Source organism: Loxodonta africana, chromosome 12, assembly GCF_030014295.1.
Source record: "Loxodonta africana isolate mLoxAfr1 chromosome 12, mLoxAfr1.hap2, whole genome shotgun sequence".
Taxonomy (NCBI): domain Eukaryota; kingdom Metazoa; phylum Chordata; class Mammalia; order Proboscidea; family Elephantidae; genus Loxodonta; species Loxodonta africana.
In genome coordinates this window covers 26,631,335-26,644,946 of record NC_087353.1, presented here as the reverse complement: position 1 = coordinate 26,644,946, position 13,612 = coordinate 26,631,335, and the positions used below count along the sequence as shown (strand labels likewise).

The window sequence follows — 13,612 nt, the reverse complement described above, 5'->3', positions numbered from 1 at the left end:
CCATTTAGATAATGGAACAGTTCTGTTGTTGTTGTCAGTTGCTATCTAGTGTTGTAGGGTGAAAACAGCACAAAGATTAGTTAAAGCAAATAAACTTTTATTCAACATATATTCAAAAAGGCAAAAGTAGGAAATCAGGCAAGCATGCTACCAGAGCCATAGATACCCAAGTCCAAGGAATATTACAGCCTAGAAAAGAGTGGGAAAATTGATAAGCATGCTGCTAAGAGCTATGTCTGCCCAAGTCCAAGGAACATTACAGAGTTCTTGTAAGTCCAGCTCCAGCTGGGTTGCATTCTCTTTGCTGAAGTACACAGAATAATGATTCCAATATTATTTCCTAAATCACTAGTTGGCTCCAACTCATGGAACCTTATGTACAACAGAACGAAATGTTGCCCAGTCTTGTGCCATCTGCATGATCATTGGTATGTTTGAGTCCATTGGTGTGACTGTTGTGTTAATTCATCTCATCGAGGTTTTGCCTCCTTTTCCCTGACCCTCTGCATTACCACACATGATGCCCTTTTCTAGTTGATTGGTCTTTCCTGATGATATGTCCAAAGTAAGCTAGCCAAAGTCTCTCAGTCCTAAGGAGCATTCTAGCTGTATTTCTTTTGACACTGATTTGTTCATTCTTCTGGCAATCCATGGTATAAGGTACTCAGAATTCTTCACTAACACCGTATTTTGAATGCGTAAGTTCTACTGTCTTCCATGTTCCTCGTTCAGCTTTCACATGCAGATGAGGCAACTAAAAAGACCGTGGCTTGGGTCAGGGGCATCTTAGTCATCAAAGTGACATATTTGCTTTATAAAGCTTTAACAGGGTCTTTTATACAGATTTGTCTGATGCGATACCCCATTTGATTTCTTGACTGCTTCTTCCATGAACATTGATTGTTGATCCAAGTAAGATGAAATCATTGACAAATTTTATTTTTTCTCCATTTACCATGATGTTATTTATAGGTCAAGTTGTGAGAAAATTTTGTTTTCTTCACATTCAGTTGTAACACATACTGCAGACTCTAATCTTTGGCCATCATCAGTAAGTACTTCAAGCCATCTTTGTTAAAGAATAGTTGTGTTGTCTGCATATTACAGGTCGTTAATAAGCCTTCCTTTAATTCTGATGCCATGTTCTTCTTTATATAGTCTGACTTCTCAGATTATTTATTAAACATACATACTGAATAAGTAAAATGAAAAGAAACAACCCTGCCACAATCCTTTTCCAGTTTTAAACCACGCAGTACCCCTTGTTCTCTTCAAACAACTACTTCTTTATTCATGTACAGGTTCAACATGAGCACAATGAAGGGTTTTAGAATTCTCCGTCTTCATAATGTTACTGATAATTTGTTATGATTCACACAGTCAAATGCCATCATGTAGTTAATAAAACACAGATAGACATCTTTCTGGTATTCTCTTTCAGCCAAGACCCATCTGATATCAGCAAAGATATCCCTTGTTCCACATCACCTTCTGGGTTCGACTTGAACTTCTGACAGCTTCCTGTCAATGTATGGCTGCAGCCATTTTGAATTATCTTCATCAGAATTTTGCTAGCATGTGATATTAATGATATTGTTCGAAAAATTCTGCATTGCATTTGATTGCCTTTCTTTGGAATGGGCACAAGTATGAATCTCTTCCAGTCAGCTGGCCAGGTAGCTGCCTTCTAAATTTTTTGACATAGACAAGTAAGCACTTTTAGCATTCCATCCATTTGTTGAAGCATCTCAGTGTTTCATCAATTCCTGGAGCCTTGTTTTTCATCAGTGCCTTCAGTGTGGCTTGAACTTCTTCCTTCAGTACCAGGAGTTCTTGATCATCTGCTACCTCCTGAAATGGTTGAACATCAATTGATTCTTTTTGGTACCAAACCAAAAAATCAAACCCGCTGCCGTTGAGTCGATTACAACTCATAGTGACGCTATAGGACAGAGTAGAACTCCCCCACAGGGTTTCCAGGGAGTGGCTGGTGGAGTCAAACTGCCGACCTTTTGGTTAACAGCCAAATGCTTAACCACTATGCTGCTGAGGCTCTCTTTTTGGTACAGTAACTGTGTATTTTCTTCTGTCTTCTTTTGATACTCCCTATGCCATCCAGTTTTTTTGCCCATATAATCCTTCAGTAATGCAGTTTGAGGCCTGAATTTTCTCTTTAGTTCTTTCAGCTTGAGAAATGCCAATCATGTTCTTCCCTTTTGGATTTCTACCTCCAGGTCTTTGAATATTTCATCACAATACTTTTCTTCATTTTCACGAGCTGCCCTTTGAAATCTTCTGTTCAGCTCTTTTACTTTATAATTTCTTCCGTTTACTTTAGCTGCTTGGTGCTTAAGAGCAAGTTTCAGAGTCTCTTCTGACATCCATTTTGGTCTTTTCCTTCTTTCCTGTCTTTTTAATGACCTTTCCTTTCTTCGTGTGTGATGTCCTTGGTATCTTCCTACAAGTCTTCCAGTCTTCAATCTTTAGTGTTCAGTACATCAAATCTGTTCCTGAAATGGTTTCTGAATTCAGGCAGGATGCATTCAAAGTCATACTTTGGCTCTTGTGGACTTGTTTTGAGTTTATTCAGCATTAACTTGAACTAGCACTTGAGCAGTTAATGGTCCATTCCACAATCGGCCACTGGCTTTGGCTTGACTAATGATGTTGAGCGTCTCTGTTGTCTTTTTCCACAGATGTAGTCAACTTTATTCCTGTATAATCTATCCGGTAAGGTCCACCTGTGTATTTACTATGTTGTTGAAAAATGTATTTCTGATGAATAAGTCTTGCAGAACTCTAGCACGTGATCACCAGCATCATTTCTATCACTAGAGTTTGAATCCACGAGGCACTCCGTGGAAACCCTATGGGGCAGTTCTGCTCAGTCCTATAGGGTTGTTATGAGTCAGAATTGACCCGATGGCAACGAGTTTTTGAGTTTTATTCCTTCTTTGTTTCCAACTTTTGCATTCCAATCACCAGTAATTATCAATCCATTTTGATTGCATGTTTGATCAGTTTCAGACTGCAGAAGTTGGAAAACATCTTCAATTCCTTCATCTTTGCCATTGATGCCATAAATTTAAGCGACAGTTGTATTAATTGGTGTTCCTTGTAAGCATATGGATATTAACCTATCACTGACAGCGTTGAATTTCAGGATAAATCTTGAAACGTTCTCTTTGATGATAATGTAACGCCATTCCTCTTCATCATTCCTGGCATAATAGATTGTTGGATTCAAAGTAGCCTAGACCAGTCCGTTTCAGCTCATTAATTTCTGCGATATCTTCAAGCATTCCATGTCATTTTTGACAACTTCCAATTTTCCATGATTCATGCTTTGTACATTCCACATTCCAATTGCTGATGGGTGTTTGCCACTGTTACTTCTTATTCTGAGTCATGCCACATCAGCAAATGAAGGTCCCAAAAGCTTTATTACTCCATCATGGTTGATTTTACTTTGAGGAGGCAGCTCTTACCCAGCTGTATTTTGAATGCCTTACAGCTTGAGGGACTTATCTTCCAGCACTATGATCTGACAGTGTTCTGTTGTGATCCATACAGTTTTCTTTGGCTGACTTTCGGAAGTAGATTGCCAAACCTTTCTTCTTAGTCTATCTAAATCTGGAAGCTCTGCTGAACGCTGAAACTTGTCCATCTTGAGTGGCCCTGGTGGCACAGTGGTAAAGATCAGAAAGGTAGGCAGTTCGAATCTACCAGCCGCTTCTATGAGGCAGTTCTCTTCTGTCCAGTAGGGTTGCTGTGGGTTGGAATTGACTCAACAGCAACAGGTTTATTTTTTGTTTTTGTATGGTTTCCAGAATCATAGCAACATGCAAGCCTCCACAGTACCACAAACTGACAAATGCATGGGGAATACTGTTCTAGGATCCTGTGTTTTTAAATTTCAGTTTATTTGGGAAAAAGAGGCAGTAACAATATTTGTCAGTCAGTAGTGGCTTTTTTTTTTTTTTTTAATGCCGTAGATGCTTAGAGGCAGCAGTCTATTCAGAAGTAGGAGCTAGAGAATTTGTTTTGAAGCTGCATTTACAAAGTAAGCACCTAGCTACAATTCAAAGAAAATAGTTTACTAAAAATACCTTTTTATCAATACATATACAGGATTAAGCAAATGTCAGCTGTCTACATTAAAAATATTAATTGTATATTGAGTGACTTAGAGAGAGCAAATAGAAAATGGAAGGTTGGGAGAGGTTTATTTCCTAATGTGGTCACTATTCCTAATTTTCAGAATAGTCAGAGACATACAGTGACGAATTTCATGAAATAATAGCAAAAAATAAGATTTTATCCTAGGAATCTTTATCTGTTTTTATTTAAATAAATAAATAAAAACAATACAAATTCATCTGAGGAGCAGATGACAGGAGACTAAAACCCAGGATTCAAAGCAACACAAATAAGTGGGGTGTAGGAAACATCCAGAAGTGCTCAGAGGTATGTGGTGTCTCCATCAAGATGGATAAAATGTAGACTTTATTTTGTATTCTAAAGAGTGAGCTTAGTGTTTTTAATATAATTAGGAAAATAGAATCTCTGTGTTACTGCTGAGGGCACGGAGGCCGTCCAAACTCAATGAGTCCTTGTCTTTCTCTTGTAAGAATACACAGAGGAGACATTTTTGGGTTCAGCTCTAACAAGTTTATTTTACTTGTGACAAGTAAGAGGAGTCAGTGGGGGCTTATGCCTCTCTAAAAGACTGACTCGAAAAGGGAAGCAAGGCGAGGGCTTATATGGGTTCAGTGGGGACAGTAGAGCAATGAATATTTAGTGGGTTTCTTTAAAGTGGCGGGTCCCTCTCAGAATGGCGGTGCATACTAATTAGGCAGCATGCACATCTGGAATCCAAGATGGAACCTACCGATATTCAAGATGGAGTCCTCTCAGCAGCCCTTGGCATCACTTATTATGGGATATAGTGCAGGTGCACTGATCATCTGCACTACATCGCCTCCTTCCGTGGGCCAAGGAAGGTCAAACAGCGGTCACGCTTTGTTCTTCTGTGCATGCGGAGCCTGTAAAGGGGGAAGGGACTAGAAAAACATTTAAGAAGGAAGTAGTAATTCATGGGTTGTTTTAACCTTATCTCATGTTGACAGAATGTGACACATGTTTACTCAACTTCCAGGTGGTAATTTTTTAAAGCTCTTCTATTCCTCCATCACAGTTAACCCTACCTGTCTCACCCACATACCTACACAGTGCCTTTCACAGTCAGAATTCAATAATTGAATGAACGAATACAGCTTTGATATAGAAACTTGGGAAAGTAAAAAATAAAAAATTGCTCATAATTCAAACACTAATTTTTTTTTTTATTCAGCCACGGCACATGTATAGTTTAAATTTTAATGTAAGTGTGGTATAGACACTTAACCACTACAGTTTTATATGATAAGCATTTTCCTCTTGCTATACTGTTTTTATAACTGTAATTTTAATGGCCGCTTAATATTTTATCCAGTAGTTTATTATAAGCTAGTTAACATTACTTATTATCAGATAATTACATTGCTTTTGAAGTTTTACCTTCATAGTTGTATTCTAGTTAGTCTTCATGCCTGTAATTTTTCTCTTCTTTTGAATTATTTTCTTATAATAAATGATCAGAGCTATGAACTTGATTGTAGAAATAACTTCTCAGTTTTTCAGTGTAACCAACAATCTGCATGACTACTGGTTTCATCACAGCATTAAATTTAAAATCCATTTTTATTAATATACAATATTTTTACACAAATAAAGCACACCTTCTATGTTTGTTTGCCAACCAGACCCTCCCCTGATGAGGTATTTTCATAAGTGCCACTATTCCAATTTTTTGTAAAAAAAATTAGCACATAACACTTAATGTCTCGTAGGGGAAGGGCGCGGTTGGCAAACAAATGTAGAAGGCATGCATTATTTGCATAAAAATGTGAAAATCGTACCTCACTGTTGTTTGTTTTCTTTACAGAAGTAAAGCTACCTGAACGGAAGTTTTACTCATTGATTAAAGTTGTATAAATTAGATTTTCACTCATTAGCTATACATGTATGTTAATGTAAGGCTGGTTTATCTTGCTGTTACATCTTTTTTTTTTTTTTTTTTTTAGCTTTCCGTGGAAGCACGTAAAGAAATGACTGTAAAAACTATTAAGATAGTCAAACATTTTATTGAGAAGCCAAGGAAAAGAAATGCAGAAGAAAGTATTCAAGAAACTGGTGATTCTGAAGTTACCTATGCAGATACTTTGAATCACCTGGAGAAATCACTTGCCCACCTCGAAACCCTCAGCCATAGCTTCATCGTTTCTCTGAAGAATAGTGAGCAGGTAATGAAGTGAAAACTCAGTCTATGTGCCTGCTCGCTTGGATAGTATTAGTATATACTGTCATTTACTCTTTAAAGTCCAATAGTTTTGATACGGTTTTCAGTCATGTAGAGATCCGTGAAAAATGTCCTCAAACATTTGTCCTTTAACCTCTTCATTATCATTCAATTATCCGTTCAATTTTTACTGCTTTATAAAAGGATTTAAGCCATTTGACACAATTGATACTTGGGACAAGAGACATGATGGGGTAAGAGAAGTAGATGAGGGGGAAGGAAATGCAAACCCCTCATTAAAAGCATAAAGAGAAGAATTTAGAAGTTTAATAACAGCTTTGTTTCATTTGGTATTTTTCAGTGCCCGCTAGCCTGTCTAATAAATAGCATTAAATAATGGTCTGAGCAACATAGATGGCTTTTTGGGAACAAATTTGCTTTTACAGTGTTGGTTTTATCCTGTCGATATTTAAAATGCTACAATCGGTAATTGTAAGAATTAGGGTAAAATTTTAATTTTCAAGTATAAGTGACCTATTTATTAGTATAAAAAATTGTTAATTCTCTTATTTTTTAATCAAATTCTGTACTATGTTCAATTCCAGAGAGGTGACATTCCTCTCTTTCTAACAAGTGTTGTCTTTCAGTGGCTAGAGTAGTGTGCATGGGGTCAAGCGGGGGTATTAACAAAAACATCTGTTCGTTTCAGTTAGGCTGTGATTTAAAGATGCCGTGTGACTATATTGGAATGCCTTTCAGTCAGAGAAGACTCTTTTGGTTCCTGAACAGAACATTGTTGTTAATTGCCATTGAGTCAAATTTGATTCTTACTTGATTTTATTAAGGCGCCTTTCATAGCAAAAGATGAAAATTATCTTCAACCCTGTACATTTGGTAGAAGCTTGATTTTAACATTCTTATTTTAATTATATACCCAATTTAAAAAAAAAAAAATCTTATACACGCATGAAGGTTAGTGCAGTCAAAGTGAAGGAATTTTGACCTTATGGAGCCCTAGTTCCCTCTCTGTTAGATGAGGATGCTAGTAATTGCCCTGCCTAACTCACAGGGATTTTTTTTTAAATAGAAAATTTCAAAATGGGGGGAGTAGTAAAATGAAGATGAAACCCTGTGTGTCCAGCTGTCACATTCAACAGTTACCAAAACAAGACCAATCGTACTTCATTCATACTCTTACCTATCTCCCCTTCACTCTTGTGGATTGTCGTAAAGCAAATCACAGTCATCTTTATATTTTATGGAAAAATACTTCGATATATATCGCTAAAGGATGCATTTTTTTATATAACTGTTACATTAGCATGATAAAAATAATCGTAATTATTTAATATCATCAAATACACAGCTAATGCTCAGGTTTTTACATTGTTGTTTTCAAAGACAGTATATTCAGGATTACTTGGTAAACTGTAAAGAGCCTGGAGAGTATTGTTATCATTAAGTGATCATACTTGGTATGCTGAAAAACAATGATTATGTCCCATATCTTGAATTATTTGTTGTAACATTTAGTTTTTACAGGTACCCTGAGAGAGGAAACCCTGGTGGCACAGTAGCTAAGTGCTACAGCTAGCTGCTAACCAAAAGGTTGGCAGTTCAGATCTGCCAGGCGTTCTCTGGAAACTCCATGGGGCAGTTCTGCTCTGTCCTATAGGGTCGCTATGAGTCGGAATCGACTTGACAGCAGTGGGTTTGATTTTTTTTTTTTTTGGTTCTCAGAGAGAGGCAGAAAATGTGGCACGGGGGAAAAAGTAGAATTTTGGATTCTAATCCTGGCTTTATTTATTGCTAGCCATGAGACTTTGGGCCCATTACTTAACATCTTTGATCTTAGTCCTTTTCAGAAACATAAGACTGAAACTACTTGTGTGGTCCACTACATGGACAATACCTGGGTTCCTGTAATTGATGCTCAAAAGATTACAACTATTGTGTGGTCATAGTGAATAATAATAATAAAGTTGTGCTTGTTGAGTATTACTTTGTGCCTGACATTGTACTAAAGACTAACATATTTTCTCACTGAATTCATTCACAAGAACCTATTGTCTACATCCTTATTTTACAAATAGTAAAATTTGAGATCACAAAGGCCCGGTAAATACTAAATGGTAAAGCAAGGATTTGAGCTCAAGCCTGGGTCAAGCTGGAGCCTAAGTTCTTACTACCTACTACATGTTCTTGACGTGGCATTAACGGTTGTAATGTATCTGGTTTGAGAATCTTCTAAATATGTTTCACTATGTACATGTATACGTGTTTAATTCCTATTTGACATTTAGGTGTTGAATACCTTGTCTTTCCAGGAAGCGCTGCAGAAATACAGTAACCTCTATGATCTGTCCCGATCAGAAAAAGAGAAAGTTCACGATCAAGCTGTGGCCATGTGTTTAGATGGTCAGCCTCTAAGAATGATACAGCAGCTGCTAGAGGTGGCTGTTGGCCCCCTTGGCGTCTTGGCCAAGGACGTAGTACAGAGCGCGATAACCAAAATAATTTGCGCGTTAAGGTAAGCTACAGCATAGTCATTGAGGGAAAGCCTGAGGTGATATTTTGCCAATAATTAGTGCCTGCCTCATGGTTGTTATGAAAATAAAATAAGATAATGTCCATGGAAGCATTTTGTAAACTCTGGAGTATTTTACAAAAATGAGAGATTATTATTAGAGTTCTCAAAGTCTTATGTTTTAAAATGTCTTGAGCATGGAAAACCAGGAAAATGGTTCATCATTGTTAGGAAACTAGCTGACTTCTGGTTGGAACCCCCTCCTCCCCTCTTCACCCTCCATAAAAAAGAAATTATTCTTGAAATAAGGGGAAGGCTGAAGTGGTGGGAAGGTGTCAGAGTGCCATGTGACTTAGGTGTAGTTTTTCAGATCTGACCTTTTCTAATTCCCCTTCTTCGTGGCAGTGGAAAAATTGTTCCCAGAAGGTTCTTTTGAAGTAAGTAAGGTAAGGTCAGTCATACAGTGAAGCAGTTAGTGTCTTAGGACATTATTTACCTGGAATTAATGGCATAAAACTGGCAGTTGAGAAATTTTCCTCTTGTGTTGATATGCTTGTGTCTTTGTAGGAATGCATCCAAGAGGATTAGAAAAGAGGGAAAAGTTAAGCTAAAAAAATAATGAGGCATCAAGTACTTAACTGTGAATAATGCAATTAGGCTAAAAGATTTAGTTGTGTTTAATTTATTCTCCTTTTAAGCATTCTTTGTAATTCTGTATTGCTCCTGAGGAACTTTTTGATTAAATGCATGTCAGTTTTCTGCAGCTGAACTGAAATCAAATGAGCCTTTATCGGTTTAATTACCCTAGCTTCATATAGTTTCCTCCTTAATGCTCTGAGGTATTTCGTAAATTTATTTAGAGAGACTTGAAATATCATACAATAGTTTAGAAAGAACAAATGCCAAATTAATAAAGTGTTTTTCTATTATTAGCTCACGATGATTTTGTTGTTGCTGGGTATGGTTTAGTTAGGGTATAGTATGACTCTCCTCTTTCAAATTATGACAGATTCTTGTTTGCCACATTTTATACTTTTGATTCATAGTCATCATTTTGTTGTTTTTTTAATCAACCTGTAGCTGAAACTCACAACAAATAAACATTTTGAAAAGTTAGTGCTTTGATGAATTTGATTTATTTCCTAAAAATTACACATTTTCCTTACTAATTAAAATAAAACATGGCAGGTGATAGTCTTATACTTATAAAATTATGACATAAATTATACTTCTCTCTCTTTCCCTGCATATGGTTCTATTACTAAAGATTTGGTTCTAATCTAATAAATGGTATGCTTGGCACATAGAAGACATTCCATAAATGTGGACTAAATCATTCAGTTGTGGAAGGAGAAGGAACTTGAATTCAGCTACCTCTTTTTCAAAGGAAAAGAAGTTGCTGTTGACAAGGTCCATAACATTTACCTCTTAGGAAGCAAGTAAAATTTTAGTAGGAACAGAATGACAAAGGCGTGAAAGTAACAGAATCAAGCAGTTGATTTAAATCATGTAACTTAAATTATTTGAAAAATTCACTAGAGTTGCAGATACATACTTCTGTAAAATGAGTGCAATAATAGTACCTGAACTGTAGGGCTGGTGGCGTTATTACATGGCCGAAGGTATGTAAAGGACTTAGCAGTGCCTGTTACCTAGGAAGTACCAAATATATGTTAGTTTAAAAAATAAAAGATCAGCTGGAGAATTTAGATCTACTGCTTAATGTAGCTCATAAATTCAACGTGCAGGGAATGTTTTTTGAATGACAGAATGCAAGTAGATTATGTTATCCTCTTGATGAGAAAACACACATATATTAGAGTGTGAGCTCCTTGAAGACAGAAAGTGTTTCATTTCCATACCCTGAGCTCATAGTATAGGATTTGGTACATTTGTAGACTGCATATGCCTCAAATGGCTATGAGCTGGCAGTATACTCTCCCAAAATCCAGCTGGGTTCATCTGAGTCTAAATGCAAAGCTTATTTCTGAGCTTGAGCGACCACTTCTGAATCAGTTCTTCTCTTTCCTTTCACAGTGGAGGCATTGCTGATCTTGGTGGGCCACGAGACCCGCTCCAAGTCTTGGAAGGTGTTGTTGCAGCAGTCCATGCCAGTGTGGAGAAGGGGTAAGAACAGGACAGAACAGTGTGTGAATCCTTACTTAATGGTTTTTTTTAGAGCCTTAGAATTACCTTCAATATCCATATTTGATGAGACTTCAAAAACTAAGCAGCCTTTTTAGGTGTTGCATAACTAAACAGTGTTCTCAGCTCATATGTGGAGACATAGTTTCCTCAGCTCTGTGCTGACCCCATCAGCTCTGGCAGGACACTCACCTTGTCTTCTGAGCCTTGTTTGCAATGGAGATCACTGGCTTTTCTTAACATTTTCATCTGGAGGCCAGGGAGAAGAAACTGTTTTGAGCTTCTTAGAAGAAGAGAGGATTGTGTCTCCAAGGGGTTAACTGTATTAGTTAAATATGGAAATTCCTAAAGTGTGTATCTATTAGACTTTGAATCCTTATATAAGCTGGGTGCACCTTATCTGAAGACAGACTCTACAGTCTAGAAAGGTATGAATGTGAATGCTCTAATGCCATCTTTAGAAAGAATCCAGTCACTGTGGTAATGATAGGAATAATAAGCCAAAAAAACCCAAACCCAGTGCCATTGAGTCAATTCCAACTCATAGCAACCCTATAGGACAGAGTAGAACTGCCCCATAGAGTTTCCAAGGAGCATCTGGCGGATTCGAACTGCCGACCTCTTGGTTAGCAGCCGTAGCACTTAACCACCACATCACCAGGTTTTCCACAATAGCAATAATAGCAACCCCGTATTAACCAATTACATATAACCCTTTTCAGAGTTCAAAAGATCTTTCATATGTTTAATCTCCATGTCTACCCTGTAAAGCCTCTACTCAAGTTTTTTTTTTTATTGAAAATACAATAGTAATGAAGAAATGTTTCAGAAAACTCCACATAGTTTCATTCAGTTATACAGTTTTTTATTTACGTATTACCTTTCAGTTATTGTTTGGGTACAGATAGATTTTTACATAGTTTCAATCAAAATGTGTAAGCGCTTTTATAATCTACTTATTATTTTAGCACTTTCCGTGTGTATTTGCAAGTTTAGTGATTATTATTTTTAGTATTTGCATATGCTGTTGCCATTTTCATAGGAGGACATGAAGGCTTACAGAGAGAAGTTGATTTACCCAGGGTCATACCAAACCCAAACCAAACCCATTGCCGCCAAGTCGATTCTGACTCATAGTGACCCTATAGAAAAAAGTTTAACTGTCCCATACGGTTTCCAAGGAGTGCCTGGTGGATTCGAACTGCTGACCTTTTGGTTAGCAGACGTAGTTCTTAACCACTACACCACCAGGGTTTCCAACCCAGGGTCATAGAAAATAGCACCTGGTTCCACCCCAGCTCTAAAGCATTATTTGGTACTCAGATGCCATTATAATATATTTCCCTGTGTTGCTTCGTGCCCAAGATTTGATTGAAAGAATAGAGGATAGGCTGTGTAGGTGAATACAGAGAGCACTGCAAGCAGAACCTGTTACTTACCCTACCTTTCAACTTGCAATTTTCCTAAACCCCTTTGCTTGTGGGTCTTCAGGTAAGAACATAGCTGTGGCTGTGCTGATTTAGGCCCGTTATTATAAAAAGAAATTTAATCTCTGGGCTTACTGTGTGCCATGCTCTGTGCTAAGTCATGAGAGGTTAGAGATGAAAGGTACAACCTCGAACCACAAGGAGCTCACAATCTCGCAGGGCAGACAAGCTTTCCTGTGGTTGTAGAAACTATATCACAGAGTGGTAAGTACTCTGCAGGAGCCCTGGTAGTGCAATGGTTAAGGGCTTGGTTGCTAACTGAAAGGTTGGAGGTTCAAACCCATCAGCTGCTCTGTGGGAGAAAAGACCTGACCATCTGCTCCCATGAAGATTACAGCCTAGGAATTCCTGTAGGGCAGTTCTACTCTGCCCTGTAGGGTCACTATGAGTAGGAATCGATTCAACAGCTCAGCACTACAAGTGCTATATAGAAAGCAGAGTGGCAGGAGTGATTTATTTTACCTGGAGAAGTTAGGGCAGGATGCGTAAGGGGTGATATATTCCTATCTCTATGAAATAAGAGTCTGCTAGAAGGGCGAGTGGATAATGGATTTCCAGGCTGAGGAAATGCCTGAGCAACTACAGATGCAGGTAGATACCAGACCAGGAAGAGATACTACAGGGGGCAAACACTGAGCCACCCTCCTGTAGGAGACATAAAGCTACTACTGTTCTAGTCATAGCTTGTCAGTCGTTTCTCAGCTAGTAACCCCTAGTGAGATGCTGTCAGCAGAGCAGCTTGTTTCAGGTGATGCTGAATTTGGAACCTGGCCTCCTATGATGAAAGGGATTTTAACAGGTACCGTTTTAAGCCCCTTCCAGTGGGGTCTCTAAGGCTTGTCTCACTGGAGACATCTCACAAAGATTAGAAGTTAGTGTTTTGTTTTGTTTTGTTTTCCAGCCAAATATACAGAAGAATCCAACTTGGGTCTCTTGAATACAGACTATTTTTTTCAGCTGCAGTTTCCAAAGAGGAAAACGTTAGGGAATGGGGAAACAGAACCAGATCTTACTTTCTGATCCAGCAACACAGAATAGCAAAGGATTTTTAACAACAACAGAAAAACTTTTTTTGCTTAAAAAAGAAAAAAAGGACAAAATCAAATTTTTATT

At 37.7% G+C, this 13,612-nt stretch overlaps 1 protein-coding gene across 9 annotated transcripts in view; it reads left to right on the top strand.

The window, feature by feature from the left end:
• The window catches only part of NBAS (NBAS subunit of NRZ tethering complex), a 449,992-nt gene that overhangs the window by 345,248 nt on the left and 91,132 nt on the right, over window positions 1–13,612 (top strand). For all 9 annotated transcript variants that reach the window (XM_064295047.1, XM_064295045.1, XM_064295049.1 and 6 more), the window contains 3 exons: window positions 6,126–6,344; window positions 8,668–8,870; window positions 10,905–10,994. In XM_064295047.1, coding sequence (XP_064151117.1) covers window positions 6,126–6,344; window positions 8,668–8,870; window positions 10,905–10,994 — 512 coding nt within the window. The remainder of the gene's footprint in view (window positions 1–6,125; window positions 6,345–8,667; window positions 8,871–10,904; window positions 10,995–13,612) is intronic.